We start from the raw sequence: 12537 nt of genomic DNA, 5'->3' as shown, positions 1-12537 counted from the left end.
TTAAAGTGGCAGGCAGACAGTGGGGGGGGGGGGGGGTAGTCTTCAACCGGTAAGGTGTGTGTGACCATACTGTGTAGTGGAGATTTGGGCCGGGCCAGGCTGTATTCTACAAAGCTGTATCAGAGCAGAGGAGCAGACTGCTGTGCGCCGAGTTGTAGAGATAACCTGAAAAGGATTTTCTATCATCCAGAGTTGCTGCTTGAGTTGCATTCCTCTGGATTGCCACAGCTGGATCACCACTTAAAGAGGAAGTAAACCCTCCTCTGACACTTTTACCTATAGGTAAGCCTATGATAAGGCTTACCTATAGGTACTATAAATATCTCCTAAACATGTACCGTTTAGGAGATATTTACCTTACATGCAGCCAGTGACGTCACTGGCGCATGCGCTCTGAAGGAACGGCCACTGGTGCCGTTTCTTCAGAGACCCGTGCCGTGACGGTCGACTCCCGCGCGCGTGCGCGGGAGTGACGTCACCGTGGCTCCGGCCAATCAGATGGCCGGATGCCGCGATCCAGTAAGACGGGCGACTGGACCTGTTGCCCGTCATACAGGTAAGCGGGCTTCACGGCGGGGGCTCGTTCTAAGATAAGTATTGCATACTAGCTCATTATGTGTTTCTCTTACAGGTTGCCAAAAAAAAAAAAAAAGTTGTACGGGTTTACAACCTCTTTAAGGGCCCCCCCCCCCCACCATACAGACAGCTCATTGTCTCCTAAGGACTGCCGCATAAGGATTGGGTAATTGGGTCTCTGATCCACACAGTTCCTAAAATCAACAGCTACTTCTTGTTGGTCACTCAGGCCCAGCAAGGCCATTACCCTCCATTGACACTGTCCCCAATAGAAGTCAAACACATTTGCGGTCATCTACTACCGAAAACTGCAACTAGCAATGACAAAGATGGCCTCCAAAACTGCCACTACTCCAGACTGCGATCTTTGATTACTTTTTGTGCATCACAAGGTGTTGCATATCTCTCCACACTAGCTCCCTCTAATCTTCTTCCCACATTGCACTCCCCATTTTGTGCATGTGTTTGCTTTTGCCTAGCAGCTTTAAAGAGGCATACCCACTGAGTGAGTCTATCTTTCATTTACCTGTTCTTGAACTCCACACCCTAAAGACATCTCACTACTTTTGAGCACCAACGCTGAAGGGCCCCAACTGAGCCCGCAGAAATGAACATTAAGGAATTGGTCAGATCTTGTGGCCTACCTGGGGGCAGAACTAGGTTGCTGGTAGCATATTAAACTCTCAGGCCTAAGCCTAGCCCCTCTCGACTGAGAGCCCTTAAGTGAACTAGCTTGCTGTACTTATTGTTAGCCCTCCACAGCCACTTTGGGGCCCTTAGTCAGGGAGCTATTGTTTATGTTCTTGGTACTGCAGTACATGTTGAGTTCCTTCTTAAAGGTACCTGGGTTAACTGCATTATACTTGTATTGCATTGTTTTTTCATGTGTTGACTCTGAGCTACTGATTTGCTGTGATACCTTTTTACTTTGGTCTGCTAATACAATTAGTTATTTTCTAACAGAGTGTCAGAGTAACAGTCATTCTTAAAATGTTTTCAGAATCACAGTAAAATATTGGCATTACCTATTACAATGAATTCTGTCTATGTAATAGAGGTTATTAAAAAAAAAAAAAAAGTAATTCATTCATTGCCATGGGTGACACAGCCATTATAAAGCTACACAATAACACATTTCTCAGTGTAATTCATTTTTTTTTATTTCATTAAAAGTTAACACATTGTAGGTCAGATGTAAAACTCATTGTCCTTTGATGAAGTTAAAGGTTGTTAAAGAACATCATCTCCGTTCTAGGAACCTGTGAAGAGCAAAAGGTTTATTATAAATGACCATCCTCTCTGAATTTCAAAAAAGTGTATTTATTGAGAACTGGTTTTAGAAGTTTCACACCATAATGGTTTCAAAGTGTTCTGAGTCACTAACCTGAAACAAGTATGTAACTAGTGAAGTCAGAACTTGATCTGCACAGTTTTTTTAGTGGGTCAGTGACCAAAGCTACTGGATCATCACAACAGCTAGGGAAAAGTAGTTTTAGAATGGAGAAGTGAGTTCCGGTGTCACTGGAGACCTTTATTGAAAGGCATATTGGGACTGCTAAAGCTGACTGATCCTTTTCAAAGTGCTAATTACCTGGCTGTTATGCTTACTCTTAGGCCCGCCATAGAGATTCGAACAATGTATGGGCAGGCTGAATGTACCAAGTTGATCGGTCTACCAACTTCGGTACAACCAGCCTGACGGATCTTCCACACGATAATCGCTAGCGGCTGGAAGTCAGGAGAATACAATGACTGGGCAGGAGGAATTCCCCTGTCAACACTGTCTGTATTGAAGGGGGAATTGAGTCAATTTCTTTCCTGCAGCCCTGGTTGTAGGAAAGAAATTCGCACCATGTATGGGCTGCTTTAGACTTCAATATTTTAAGTTACAAACACGGAAGATCAGGGAAGTCAGAAAAGTAGTCCTAAAGTTCATTTCTGGGTTATGAAAAAGTGTTCCCTTGCATCGGGGGTTCCCCCACACCTCAATGGTTAAAATGCACATGTAGGTCTAAGGGACATAAATGGCAGTTTTTTTCTTGATCCTCTGGCAGCTGGTGCTCTCCTAGTCCCCTATATTCCATCAGTGGACTGTCCCCCTCAGCAACCTCAGGTCCAGTGCAAGGCTATGGGCTCTGAATTCGACTTGATGATGTCAGAGGACCTGCGACTGCTGGAGCCTAGGGGAGAAGAGGATGCACAGACCAGGCTTACTGCCTTCAGGAAACCTGCAGGAGTGGAGGGTCAAATAAAAAAAATGCTTTTTGCACCCCCTAGACCTAAACAAACATTTCACTCTTGCAGTACAGGGGCAAGGGAGCATTTTTCTTCTAACTTGAGTTCAGCTTTAAATGCAAACTTGTTGAGACTTCTTCAAGACTTAACATATTAAAAGCAGATGGCAGCCCAAAAATTTGCATTTTCAGAGCGGGAGATTAGCAATTGTCACACTCCTATCCCCAGCAATATTACATTGGCAAACCATGTAGAGAGTTTTACTTAGCGGGCAGAGATGCTGTAACCATTTTGCAGCCAGACACTTTGGGGAGGACCAATTCTTTAACAGAAACTAAAGCCACTAGATGGTAATGGAATTACCACGTGCATAAAATTTTCTGAAAAAAGACTGGTCCATGCATTACATTGCATTTGTGAAATGGCAACAATTTAGTTTTATTGTCAAACATCTCATTTTCTTTGTTAATAATATTACACACAGAGCTGGAAATGTTATTAGTAGCTCTATCACATAATGTATACATGCATTTTTGAACGCTGACTCCAATTTCACATATGTATGTACAGAATCTCACAAAAGTGAGTACACCCCTCACATTTTTTAAAATAATTTTTTATATCTTTTAATGTGGCAACACTGAAGAAATTGCACTTTGCTACAATGTAAAGTAGTGAGTATACGTCTTGTATAACAGTGTATATTTGCTGTCCCCTCAAAATAACTCAACACAGCCATTAACTTCCCTGGCGGTCTGATTATGTACCAAAAGGAAGGAGAAAATTGGATTTTTGACTTACCGTAAAATCCTTTTCTCTTAAGCTCATTGACAGACGCATACTTCTTGATTAATATCAGTAGGGATATACTGCCCCTTACAGGAGTAGGACACTAGGCAGGAAAAAAGTTCTGGCCACACCTTATGGGCAGTCCCAGGGGGTATATCCTCTCTCTCCCTGCTACAGGATGTCAGTTATGTAACAAAGCAGTGTCAGAGAATTCAACCCAAACCAACTCAAAAATAGAGGGGCGGGTCCTGTGTCTGTCAATGAGCTTAAGAGAAAAGGATTTTACGGTAAGTCAAAAATCCAATTTTCTCTGTCGCTCATTGACAGACGCAGACTTCTTGATTAATATCAGTAGGGACGTCCCAAAGCAGTGCCACAAATGAGGGGTGGGATAACAGAAATAAAAATCCAATCCAGAAGGCCCAACCGGAGCCAACCAGAAGCATCAAGGACTCATCGAACAAAAGGATGAGACCCAACTAAAAAAACAAAAAACCCCCGAGGTAGACCAACGGTACCCTCAAACAGCGGCCTGCAGAACCTTGCGGCCAAAAGAGGCATCCGCCGATGCCAGCACATCAACTTTATAACATTTTGTAAAGGTATGAACCGACGACCAGGTAGCCGCCTTGCAAACCAGAAGCACCGACGCCTGATGGTGGAAGGCCCAGGAAGCACTAAGAGCCCGAGTAGAGTGTGCCTTAACAGGGAACGGAGGAACCCGACCCTTAATAGAATAAGCCTGCACCACCCTCTGTCTGATCCATCTGGAGATAGTCACGGCAGACGCAGGCAACCCCTTTCTAGGGCCATCCGTGATCACAAAAAGTGAATCGGCCTTACGAAAAGAATCAGTAGTAGCCAAGTACACCCTGATCGCCCGAACCACATCCAAGGAGTGTAACGCAAACTCCCGAGGATGACTGGGCTTAGGACACAGGGAAGGTAACACAATATCCTCATTCAAATGAAACTCTGAAACCACCTTAGGAAGGAAGGATGGATTCGGACGAAGAACCACCTTATCCCTATGAACCACCAGATATGGGGAACGACAGGACAATGCGGCCAATTCCGACACCCTGCGTGCAGAAGTGATAGCCACCAAAAAGGCCACCCTCTGGGATAAGGTAAGCAAGGGAATCTCCCTAATATTTTCAAAGGGAGGTTTCTGGAGAACCGACAACACCAAATTAAGATCCCAGGGTGGCAAGGGTGCGTGCACCGGAGGAGCCAGGTGCCGCACCCCCTGGATGAAATTCCGCACCAAAGAATGAGTAGCCAGTGGCCTCTGGAAGAAGATTGCCAATGCTGAGACCTGACCCTTGATAGTGCTCAAGGCCAGCTTCTGCTCAACCCCCCGTTGCAGAAAGGCCAATATCCGAGCCACCGAGTAAGAACGTGGAGGAAAACCCAAGGGATTCACACCACGCGATATAAGACTTCCATGTACGATGATAGACTTTTCTGGAAGTCGCTTTCCTCGCTTTAATCAGAGTAGGAATAACTGAAGCAGACAAACCCCTGTCCTTCAGCACCTGGCTCTTGAGGTGCTGAAGGACAGGGGCCATCAAGCCGTCAAAGCCAGTGATCGTAAAGCAGGATGGACGATCGGTCCCTGAGACAGCGGCTCTTCCCTGAGAGGAAGTCGCCAAGGAGCGTCTGCGCCCAGCCTGACCTGAAGAGGCCATTCCCCTTGATCCAAGGTCTGACGGCTGAGAAAGTCCGCCTGCCAATTTTCCATACACAGAACGTGAACCGCAGACAGAGCCGGAACGAACTGTTCCGCCCAAAACATGCTGGCCACTTCCACGGCCGCTAGAACACTCTTGATGTCCCATTGATGGCCGTGGCATTGTGCGACTGAATCCGAACCAAGCAGCCCTGAAGATGCCTGGTCCGGTGAACTAGGCAAAACCTGATCGCTTTCAGTACCAACGTATTTATCGATAACCTGGATATTTTCGGAGAAAAGGGCTTCCCCTGACTGAGCATCGGAGACCGAGGCCCCCAAACCAGAAACTACCTGGTCCGCTCGCTCAGCCGGATCCGATTGTCTAGGAAATCGGAATTCCAGTTCCATTTGGGAAGAATCTCCTTTTGGAGAGTCCGCGTATGACACTGAGCCTGCGGAGACTCCGCACAAAAGAGGAGGTCGTCCAGGTAGCCCAGGACCGATATGCCCCGCTGCTGCAACAAAGCCAGGACTGGGGGCCCAAATTTTGGTGAAGACCCGGAAAGCAGAGGCGAGACCAAAGGGTAACGCCACAAACTGATAATGGTCCGCTCCCACCGCAAAGCGCAGAAACCGCTGGTGTCCTGCATAAATGGGAACGTGAAGATAGGCACCCTCTATGGGCGCCATTTACATCCAGTGCTGCACTGCCCCCAACAGAGCCATTAGGCGATTCGGGGCAGTCGCATATTTGAAGGGAAGGACCGCACCGGTAGAAACGATCGCAACTCGATCTTGTGTTCCGACCGTATAAACTCGTGAACCCATTTGTCTTGAATACTGTAGAGCCACGGGTCCGGGAACTGGCGAAGACACCCCCCCACCCTTGATCTGGGTGGGGGCGCACCTTCAGGCTGAAGCGGTCTTATCCTTAGGTCTGGAAGGACCAGATTTTTGCTTACCAGACCAGGGTCTCTTGAAAGCCCCCGGGGTGGCTTTGGAGGACTTTGCCTTATCGCCCGCCCCGGAGGAGCGAAAAAAAACTTCTTGTGAGCTGTAAAGGAAGGTCCCTGTCTACGACGAGGTTCCTTACCTTTATTAGCCTGTGGTAGAAAGGTGCTCTTGCCCCCAGTGAGATCCTTAATAATCTCATCCAAGGTAGCACCAAACAGGCGATCCCCCTGAAAAGGGAGATCAGTCAAGGCTCTTTTGGAAGCCTGATCCGCCGACCAGCACTTTAACCATAGCATGCGCCGGAGGACCACCGCCGAGGTTGACACATGTCCCAGCAATGGGGCAGCGTCCAGTGTGGCGTCACAAACAAATTGTAACCCCTGCACTATTTGCTCCAGCAAATCCGGCACGGCAGTAGGGAGACTTCTCCCCTCCAGGTCATGGCGTAATAGCTTGGCCCATTCCGTCAATGTCTGTGAAACCAGAGCAATGGTAAACACAGGCCTTAGGGCCGATCCTGCCAGGGAGAATATGGAACGGGACACAGATTCCGCCCTACGGTCAACTGGATCCTGAAAGGATGGGGAATCCTCCACCGGGATAACTGTGGCTTTATTTAGTCTGGAAACCGGTGGATCCACCACAGGTGGCAGCGTCCATTTTTTAAGGAGGGACTCTTCAAACGGGTAGCGCCTAGCAATCCGTTTAGGCATCCCAGGGGGTCGTTTTGGATGAGCCCTCTCGTCTTTAATAATATCATCAAAGCATATGGGAAAGGGAAACACCTTTTCCACCTTAGAGGGCTTGCGAGTGCCAAAGGCAACTTCCGTCTGAACTGCCTCCACTGGTGCAACCTCCAGTTTTAGGGTCTCCCGGACTGACATAATCAGTGCGTCCACCAGTGCTTTGTCCTGCGCTATGGCAGAGGCAGGAAGATCATCCTCACTGTCAGAGGGACGCGGGACATCAACCCTAAAGGAGGAACCCGCGGCAGCAGCGACCGGCTCAGGATCAGAGTCTGAGGTATCGGACGAGACAGGGGTGGGCGGGGGTCGTTTTTTAGCCCCCCATCCCTGACAGGCCACCTCCACCCGGGACACAAATGACTCCAGGACCGCTGAAAGCGAATCAATGGTGAGTGGAGAATCGGAGGGCCCTGCGGCCACCTCGAGGGGATCAGATGGGGACTCATGTGCAGCAGGGTCCATGGCAATGCCAGGGAAACCTGTCAGAAAAAAAATAACAAAATTAAAAAAAAAAAACTTTTTTTTTTTTAAAAGAATCTAAAGCGCCCCCAGTGGTCACGTCCTTGAGACCCCCGCAGAGAGAGAGAAGAGAGACCCCCAAAAGGCTCACCACTTGATGCACCAGAGTTCAAACCAGGACTGCTCTCAGCGCTGTCTATCTGACAGGAAGTCTTTGTGGAGTGATTTTCCCGGGTCTAGGGAGGGGCCACGCCCTTGGTGATTACTACAGCTGCTCAGCTCTCAAGCAGGACGAGCTGGGTGCACCAAGATGGCCACCACCATGCCGAGGACATGCAGGCTACAACAAAATGGCGGCCCCGCGGGAAAATGGCGGCCTCGTGCGGTTCGCAGTGTCAACAGGGGGCCCCCGTGAGCCTACCCTACGGATCGATCGTAGATGAGCCTGAAAGCACAGGTATTAACTCCCCCCTGATCGTTTTTAGGGTAACACCGGCGGTGCCCCCCCACCACCTCCATATGTGGCCTGTACCCACTAGTGAGAGTGGCAGATAGGTGGGGGTGCGTAATAGGACAGGGGGGAACCCGGAATTATGAGGGTCCGACCATCCTGGGGAGGGGCCCGCGTCCACCCCAAAACCCGTCAGGGGGAGAGGGGGAACATTCTACTCACCATACCGGAACAGGCGGGCACCAACTCCTGACAGAACCCCTCTCCACCGAGGTGGGGGGGGGGGCTGTCGGCCAATACGGACGCCGCGACTCAGATTCCGACTGGTCGTAGGCGACCTGGCGAGACGTTTAACTCGCGGGGCCAGTCCCTGTCCAGTGGGACTATGTCGCGGCCGACCCAGCGCGGAGCTAGGGCCTGCACGTGCTCGTAGGCCGGCTGGGGTGACCACCGGATCTCAACATCCAGCCCGTCGCCCAGATCCAGCATAATTGCTTGAAGATCTCACAGGAACAAACTGGAGAAAAAAAGCTAACTAATAAAGATTTAGCTAAAAAAAGCTTGCCAGGACCAGAGATCCCAGCAAGGAACTTAGGTCCTTACTCCTGGCTAGGCAGAAAAAAACTGACATCCTGTAGCAGGGAGAGAGAGGATATACCCCCTGGGACTGCCCATAAGGTGTGGCCAGAACTTTTTTCCTGCCTAGTGTCCTACTCCTGTAGGGGGCAGTATATCCCTACTGATATTAATCAAGAAGTCTGCGTCTGTCAATGAGCGACAGAGAAATAGAGATTCTCCTCAAAGAAGTCAACTAGGGACACTGAAAAGTAGATGAATGTACTTTAATGGTAATACAAAAATTAGCAAAGGGGACTCACAGTGTAGACCACAACCTAATATAAAAAAACACACATAATTAAAAACACTGGGATGCTGCAGCAAACAATGTCTTCATAGGGGAACAGCCCTTCCACCAAAAAGAACTCTGAGGAAACCAGCGATTGGCTGGTGAAACGCGTCAACATCGCGTCATTCTAACAGCACCAACCTTTATTTGAAGCTACGCCCACCTTTATTTTCCAGCACTGCCCTAACCCTCTTGGTCATGGGGTTCACCAGAGCTTCACAGGTTGCCAATGGAGTCCTCTTCCACTCCTCCATGACGACATTACGGAGCTGGTGGATGTTAGTGACCTTGCGCTCCTCCGTCTTCTGTTTGAGAATGCCCCACAGATGCTAAACCACTTCAATACTGGGCACTTTTCCCCCTTCCCGCCCAGGCCAATTTTCAGCTTTTAGCGCTGTTGCATTTTGAATGACAATTGCGCTGTCATGCAACACTGTACCTACATCAAATTTATGTCATTTTTTCCCCACAAATAGAGCTTTCTTTTGGTGGTGTTTGATTACCGCAAGGATTTTTCCTTTTTGCTACACAAATACACAAATACAAAAGACCGAAAAATTTGAAAAAAAAAAAGTTTATAAAATTTTGCAAATAGATACGTTTTTTTCTGCACTGATGAGCACTGATGAGGCCGCACTTACAGGCACTGATGAGGAGGCACTGATGAGGTGGCACTAATATGCAGCACTGATAGGCGGCACTGATAGGTAGCACTGATATGCAGCAGTGGTGGGCACTAATAGGTGGCACTGATGGGCACTGATAGGTGGCACTGATGGGCACTGATAGGCAGCACTGATGGGACCTGATAGGTGGCACTGATGGGCACTGATAGGTGGCACTGGTCGGCACTGATGGGCACTGATAGGCGGCACTGATAGATGGCAATGATGGGCACTGGTGGCCAGCACTGATAGATGGCATGGGGTGATGGGGAGGGTACCACTGGCAGGCTCCCTGAGCCCTGATTGCCATCCCTGGTGGCCATGGTGGGCATCCCTGGGGTCATAGGTGGGCATCCCTGGGGTCATGGGTGGGCATCCTTGGTGGTTCTAGTGGCACCCCCCAAGGGTCTGCACTGGTAATCAATGCTCTGATTACCAACACAGCCCCCCCCTGTCAGGAGAGCCGCAGATCGGCTCTCCTCTACTCATGCCTGTCAGGCACGAACTGAGGAAAGCCGATCAACGGCTCTTCCTGTTTACCAGCTGTGATTGGACACAGCTGGTCACATGGTAAAGAGCCTACATTAGTAGGCTCTTTACTGAAATCGGAGATTCGGTGTGTCAGAGTGACACACCGCAGCACCGATCGCCGCTCTGGGCGCCCCCCGGGGGCACGCAGGGTGCATTATCCTGCCGCCGTTATTTGACGTCCGGTCAGGATAATGTAACCACCTTCCCGCCATAAATTGCCTATAGGGTGGGCGGGAAGTGGTTAATAGGGTTTAGGTCTGGGGACATGCTTGGCCAGTCCATCACCTTTCCCCTTAGCTTCTTTAGCAAGGCCGTGATCATCTTGGAGGTGTGTTTGGGGTCGTTATGTTGGAACACTGTCCTGCAGCCCAGTCTCAGAAGGGTGGGGATCATGCCCCACTTCAGTATGTCACAGTACATGTTGGCATTCATGGTTACCTCAATGAACTGTAGCTCCCCAGTGGCGGCAGCACTCATTCACCCCCAGACCATAACACTCCCACCACCATGCTTGACTGTAGGCAAGACACACTTGTCTTTGTACTCCTCATCTGGTTGCGGTCACACAGGCTTGACACCATCTAAACCAAATTAGTTTATCTTGGTCTCATCAGACCACAGCACATGGTTCCAGTAATCCATGTCCTTAGTCTGCTTGTCTTCTGCAAACTGCAGGCTTCCTTTTGCATCATCTTTAGAAGAGGCTTCCTTCTGGGACGACAGCCATGCAGACCAATTTCATGCAGTCCAATTTGATGCAGTGTGCGGCGTATGGTCTGAGCACTGGCAGGCTGACCCTCCACCCCTTCAACCTCTGCAGCAATGCTGGCAGCACTCATACATCTATTTCCCAAAGACAACCTCTGGATATGACGCTGAGCGCGTGCACTCAACATCTTTGGTCGACCATAGCGAGGCCTATTCTGAGTGGAACTTGTCCTGTTAAACCACTGTATGGTCTTCGCCATGAGGTTCCATGTTGAACTTCCAGTGACCAGTATGAGAGAGTGAGAGCGATAACACCAAATTTAACACACCTGCTGCCCATTCACACCTGAGACCTTGTAACACTAACGAGTCACATGACAACGGGGAGGGAAAAGGCTAATTGGGCCCAATTTGGACATGTTCACTTAGGGGTGTACTCACTTTTGTTGCCAGAGATTTAGACATTATTGGCTTTGTGTCAAGTTATTTTGAGGGCACAGCAAATTTACACTGTTATACAAGCTGAACACTCACTACTTTACATTGTAGCAAAGTGTCATTTCTTCAGTGTTGTCACATGAAAAGATATAATAAATTATTTACAAAAATGTGAGGGGTGTACTCACTTTTGGAACTGGCATTGCAGCTCTACATGAAGACACATCTAATCTGCTAGTAGCTTTCAGAAATTTCATTGCCCTATAATGATACCTTTCCTGAAGATAATGAGCAAATAGACATGCATGATAGACAGTATCAAGATTGCTTATTTGTAACAAGCAGCGCTTTGTTTCTCACAGAATAGGTGCAGGAACTATACCATGCCCCCTTCGTGGGGCGAGAGCACACTGCGTCAAATGGTTAGCAAGGCCAAATTACATAGTGGGAGAGTTGTTAAATATCCCTGAGTGTGTTATGTACAGAATGCGGAGTTCGGGAGTGTGCTATGCACAGAGTGCATTCTTACCAAAATTTCAAATAGAGTTAGAGGGACACCTTTTTTAGTTGTGCATTCAGCAAGTCATTGTAGAATGTACTTTATGTGAAGTACATTAATTTAGGCATAGAGTGTATGAAGGTATGTGCAGGAAAAGCGTGTGGAAAATATGACAGTATGTGCAGGAAAGGAGTGCGATGTGTATGATGTTATGTGTAAGAAATTAGTGCAGAGGGTATGAAGGTGGGTAGTATGTTCAGGAGAGGAGTGTGGAGTGTATGATGGTAGGTAGCATGTTCAGGAACGAGTAGTACGGAGTGTATAATGCTAGACAGTATATACAGGAGATAAGAGCAGTAGAGATGCTCCTCCTCCACCTCTGAGCTCTTTCTGTAGCCAGCACTAGAGGTACTGAGCAAGAAAGCTGCAGAGTGCTGTGAAGGTGGAGGGGGAAAGAAGGGCAGCAAGGGTTCCGTGGCACCACCGATGCCAGGAGAGGAGTTCTGTCGCTTGTAGACACAGAAACCAGGTTTCTGTGTTTACAAGTGACAGTAGTAAGGCACAAGTGCAGCTCTAGCGCTGGAGGTGGTGGAACTCAGTTCCACCAAGTTCCAGCTGAAAAAAAGCCCTGGTAACAAGACATCCATCCCCTGATCATTACTTTGTGATTTAGGAGAAAATGTATGAATATATGGCCTTTTTTTTACTTGAGAACCTTTTGTTGGCTTGGCAGGAGATTCTATGGGGATTGACCTTCATGAGGTATAAAAACAGCAAATGCTCCAGTAAAAAAATGGAAATAAACATAAAAAATGACCATAAGTACCTGTAGTGCAGGGAGAATTATACTCGGCAACAGCAAGCTTATCTATAACACAAAGACAGAATATCATGTTAGGAATGG

At 48.3% G+C, this 12537-nt stretch overlaps 1 protein-coding gene across 1 annotated transcript in view; it reads right to left on the bottom strand.

Annotated features, from left to right (window-relative positions):
• Nucleotides 1-1710: 1710 nt before the first annotated feature.
• Nucleotides 1711-12537, bottom strand: part of LOC309564235 (alpha-2-macroglobulin-like protein 1) — a 351540-nt gene continuing 340713 nt past the window's right edge. Inside the window, exons 36-37 of the mRNA XM_082268861.1 lie at nucleotides 12460-12501; nucleotides 1711-1835 (exon numbers count right to left, since the gene is read on the bottom strand). Of these exons, the coding sequence (XP_082124987.1) occupies nucleotides 1828-1835; nucleotides 12460-12501 (50 nt within the window). The 3' untranslated portion in view covers nucleotides 1711-1827. The remainder of the gene's footprint in view (nucleotides 1836-12459; nucleotides 12502-12537) is intronic.

The sequence above is a fragment of the Pelophylax lessonae genome (assembly GCF_965119305.1).
Source record: "Pelophylax lessonae genome assembly, chromosome: 9".
NCBI classification, from domain to species: Eukaryota; Metazoa; Chordata; class Amphibia; order Anura; family Ranidae; genus Pelophylax; species Pelophylax lessonae.
Note: the sequence above shows the minus strand (reverse complement) of the source record. Positions and strands in the feature narration are given on the sequence as shown.